Below are 4,899 nucleotides of genomic sequence, written 5' to 3'. Positions count from 1 at the left end.
TGATTTTACCTAAGTTATGAAACCCTGTATGCTTCATTTTTGTATTTATTGTGGAAAATAACCCCATGTCTTACAATTTTGTTTTTATTTGATTTCTTCTGTTTTATTCATTAGTTTATTTATTTATTTCAATTTGATATATTTTGTTCTGTATTCATTTACAAAGAAAGTGAAAAGAGGAATCACTTGATTGTCTAACCACAAATTAACAATATGTACAAATGTCTGTGAATATGTGTGATTCCAAATAAAAAATTTAAAAAACGTCTCTGTGTTTGTCAAAGAAAAACACTCGCATCTTGTTTTGCACTGCATTGTGGGAGATACCCTGTCTCTTCTGATCATTCTCAAAAGTCAGTGTTTCAGCATTAAAAAGAAGGAAAATCACAATTTCTCTGAATTGTAATTTATTTAATAAATTGACAAGTAAATATACCAAAAAATCTCAGGTGTATGTCCAGAGAGTTGCAACAGTTACAAAAGAAACATAGTAAACTTCTCCAAAGTCAGTCACATTTATATTGCATGAATTCCTTTGATCACTAGAGGGCAGCACCGGTTCAACCTGGTGATACCGTACAATCATTCTGATCAGGACAAATCAAAATGACTTATATTCTATTGATGGTAAGAAAAGCTGGTAATGATTTACTTTATAGGTTGAACATTTGCTCATCTAATTCTCTCCAATTTCCTGCAGAGAACTAAGTAATGTAATATTAATTGTATGAAAAGTCTTTGAGTCAGTGCAGCAGGTAAGCTGAACATGTAAATGATTTACAATTAAACTCATACGGAGAACCAAGTCTCCTATAAATTGAGTTAAAATGAATTTGAAACAATTTGAATCAAATTCTATTGTTCTTTGCAGGTCATTCTTAGAAAAAAATACTGATTTATGACATTATAGGTTACTGAAATTCTTATTAAGCTTTTTAGACCAGGCTGAGATGATGTCACAGTGTCGAACTACAAGAAACTTTTTTTCATTAAAAATGTCTTAAATTCCATTGTGCTATTGCTGGTGTAGGTTCATTAGTCCCAAGCAGGGAGCAATGCAGAGGTTTAGTCACTCGTGTTAAGTTCAAATGATTCCACATCAGACTCTGACGCTAAAGTTAAAGCCTTCAAATGTGTTCCATTCCCTGTAAAGCCAGGGGGAAAGGGCAGGGTGACACTCCTCCGTGTTGGGCACAAGATTTTTTCTGCTAAACCATGCTGTTGTTATTGTTGAGTTTGGTCCACTCAAAGATGTCCTGCTCGCACACAATGTCTGAGTTGATGAGGAGGTAGCGGTCACCCACGCAGAAGTGTTTCTGGCAGGCGGCACACTTGAAGCATTCCAGATGGTACACCTTATCCCGCACACGCATTGTCATCTCGAACGCTCGAATCCTCTTCTCACAGGACGCGCAGAGACCGTCCTGACCGAACAGCCTGCATGACGCGGGGAGATCAACAAAACAGTGAGTATAAGAAGCTACACGTTCACTCTGTGTGCATAACATGACACTTTGGAGTATGTTAGACATCTTTAAACCTCTGTACATCTTTAAACTATTGATTCTCAGTGTGGAGGCTGCGGCCTTGAAAATTAATTAACAATAGATAAATACAAACTTTTTAAATTTGCACCTTTTTTGTTGCTTAACGAGTATTGTTTGATATATGTGAAGGGATTAACACTTTTCACTGTATTGCTACAGGAAAAATGTCATCTTCGCTCAGACGTTGATCAGAGTTGAGCGATTAACGGTTTGAGTGGACCATTGAATAATTAACCATTGACCCTCCAAAACCAGGGTGTCACCCCATTGCACTGAGAGGTACAGTACATTGTCTATAGGACCAACACATACTTCTACTTTATGCTTGAATAATACAACCTAGTAAGGATGTAATGACACACAATTATTTAGGACTAAATATACCAGTCACCATATAAACATGTGAATTCACATAACAAGTCTTTAACAGGGCTATTAGCCTATATTATTACCTTATCATGCATAAGCCTGCAAGGGATCAAACATTTCCAGGAATGTGTTTGTGTGTGTGTGTGCGTGTGTGTGTGTGTGTGTGCGTGTGTGTGTGTGTGTGTGTGCGTGCATACTTCAATATGTTTTATGCAAATGAATTCCATTGTTCTCAAAGAATTTTGATTGGTGACATGTTTACAAAGTATTCACATTATGTATTTGTATTATGTGTTATGTATCATAAACTACAGAATATCATCAAACTTATCTTCATCACTTTGATTTATCACAAGAAGTGGTTACAGTTAAGGGCAATAAGAAATTCTTACCCCACCCCTTAGTTACCCCACCAAACAAACCTGAGGTAGTCTCGTCGACATAGTTTTCTTCCCAGTTTGTAGTAAAGCCGACGGCCCACCTCCCCAAGTCGACAGCCACACAGGTCGCAGCTCAGGCAGTCCTCGTGCCAGTACTGCTCGATTGCCTTCAGGAAGAATCTGTCACCGATGCTCTGCTGACAGCCACCACATGTCAGCAGAGACGGAGGCATCTGCAGGACCTCATCCACTGGCTCCCTGAAGAGGACAGAAAGCAGGTTATGAAAACGAATATGAATCATTTGCACTGCCCATTACTTCATAGTGAAAATGCACATTTCCCTGAAACCCACGTTGAGAAATCTTTCCTGCTCTTTTGGTCAAGCAAACCTTTCCCAACCACAAACTTTTCTATCATATCATATCCTCCTGTAAGTTTTAAGGTTGTTAAAATGATCTAATCACACATATGTTTACATCAGTATTTACCTCCAGTACTTCTTCTAGATTTTAATACAAAACAGTATGATACTCAGAAAAATATTTAAACCCAAACCCTTGTTGATTATTTTGTACCTTAAAATTGAATTAAATATTATATATAACATCTTGTGCATGATTTCAAACACATTTCGTTGGGATGTAGAGCTCAACTGTGTCATTTCTGACCCATTGTACACTCCTGCTTTAAAGGTTTTAAACAGTGTTTAAGGTCCTTATAGGCTACAACATCTATAAAATCTAGACACTTTTGACAGTTAACTTGTCTGGTGAATATTTATTTTTCAAAGAGCCATTATAACCCCCCTTTTTGAACGAATAACACAACAATGTGCTGTTTAACATAAACTTGACATTTCTTGGCAAACAGCGCGAGACTCCTGACCTCGTGCCCGTGAGATAATTGGCCGAGACTATTATAATGTGTCAATATAGACTATATAGAAAGTAGCTACTTACTCATTTGCTTCCAGTGTCTTTCTCTCTATAGTGGTTGACATCTTTAAAATATGACGTCCAGCTCTCCAGATAAAAAGGTTTAAGAGTCACAGTCAGCTGTGTAGCTGCCTGTGGACACACTGCTGCACCTGCTCCCACAGCCTCCGAGACGCCGCTTCCAGCCGCTTATTTGGGGTTTTATGTCTTCTAACCTGACAGGCGGTGTAAGTCCTGGTGGAAATGGCCGCAAGACAAGAAAATATCGCTAAGTCGCTAAGCGGCGATGGAGGACACTGTCATCATTTCCTGAGGCAATAACCCGCCGTGACACCTCCATGTCTGTCAAATGCACTGTGTCTCCGTAAAGCCATTCTGAGGACTGTCCTTCCTTTAAATGAAAACACAAATATTCCGGATGAAAGCGGCTACTCCGTGTCCCCGCGCCACTTTGTTTCTAAGTGAGCTGGCTGATGTTGTTGTGCAGCAGCAGCAGCAGCAGGAGCATCGTGTTTAAATACATCAGGCGCCCTCTGCCTCTCTCTCTCTCTCTCTCTCTCTCTCGGCTTTCGTTTCCCTCTTCCTGCTCACGACTGTTTGACAATGGGGGGAAATGGGTCTTAAAGCGACAGCTAAACACGGTGCTCACGCTGCTCTGTCAGGCGTGCAGGCAGGTCGTGACTGGGACTAATGAGTTCATTATGTGCTTTAATTCACCGAAGAGCCCTCCGGACAATAGATAAAGAGGAGCGTGATATAATAGGACAGACCTTGTGTGTTTTCATTGTAAGTGCGCCTCATTACTTAAAAGTGTTGTATCTAATATGTAGGCTACAAAAAATATAAAGAGCCCTTTTACCACTTTCCAATAGGAAACACCCTTTAGTGCCTTTGGGCATGTGTTCTATTGAAAGACTTCATAAGACCAATACAAATAGTCAACCTTCACATTTTATGAATAGGAGACCATTCATTAAAATAACTTCGAATAGATGACTTTGTTAGTAGCCATGGTGGCTTCTTTTAGTTTGAGCACCACTTCCTGCTACTTTTGACCTCCTTTCCTCTACAAGTCAAAGGAAATGACTTCACATTTACTTTTACGTTTCTTGTAATGCAATAAGCCACTTTTGTTTGATAAACAAATCATTGTGATACAAAGTGTATTATGTTTTTACAACTCTATTATTGTTTATTAAGCCCTCGGTGTTTTCAGTAATGCGGGTGATTTAACTTGCCTCATACAAAGCTCTGGTGTGATTTATGAGGTTCTTATTTGTTTGATAAAAAAGGAGAGGCATTCCGGTCTAACAACATATTGCATTTAGACTTTTGTGTTGTAAAGGGTTGTTTCTTGGTAAAGTGAAGATTTACTTTTTACTTTTTATACTTTAGGTTAGTTAGTAGACTTCTAATCTTACTTCTGTTCATTTTGTAACGGAATAAATATTTGAAATGAGTCTAAGCCTAGAATAAAGGCTAATGATTTGTAATAAGCCTTTTAGTCAGTATTTGTAAGTACTTATATTGAACTCATGTAAGTAATGCACAATCACCTCTTTTACCTTGTTGTATATGGATTACAGTCCTGACTCCTAAGCATGTGAGAGGCATTTCAGTGATGCACTTGGTGGGTTGGAGAAAAAGAAGGAAATACTATTTCTCTT

The 4,899-nt window shown here is 38.5% G+C and overlaps 1 protein-coding gene across 1 annotated transcript; it reads right to left on the bottom strand.

The window, feature by feature from the left end:
• Positions 1–390: 390 nt before the first annotated feature.
• lmo2 (LIM domain only 2 (rhombotin-like 1)) lies at positions 391–3,772 on the bottom strand. The gene is made up of 3 exons (XM_061035662.1): positions 3,257–3,772; positions 2,339–2,554; positions 391–1,437 (listed from the first exon to the last, which is right to left on the bottom strand). The coding sequence occupies exons 1-3, from the start codon at positions 3,295–3,297 to the stop codon at positions 1,209–1,211; spliced, it is 486 nt and encodes a 161-aa protein (XP_060891645.1). The 5' UTR covers positions 3,298–3,772; the 3' UTR covers positions 391–1,208.
• Positions 3,773–4,899: the final 1,127 nt, after the last annotated feature.

Source organism: Labrus mixtus, chromosome 4 (assembly GCF_963584025.1).
Source record: "Labrus mixtus chromosome 4, fLabMix1.1, whole genome shotgun sequence".
In the NCBI taxonomy this organism is placed as follows: domain Eukaryota; kingdom Metazoa; phylum Chordata; class Actinopteri; order Labriformes; family Labridae; genus Labrus; species Labrus mixtus.
Note: the sequence above shows the minus strand (reverse complement) of the source record. Positions and strands in the feature narration are given on the sequence as shown.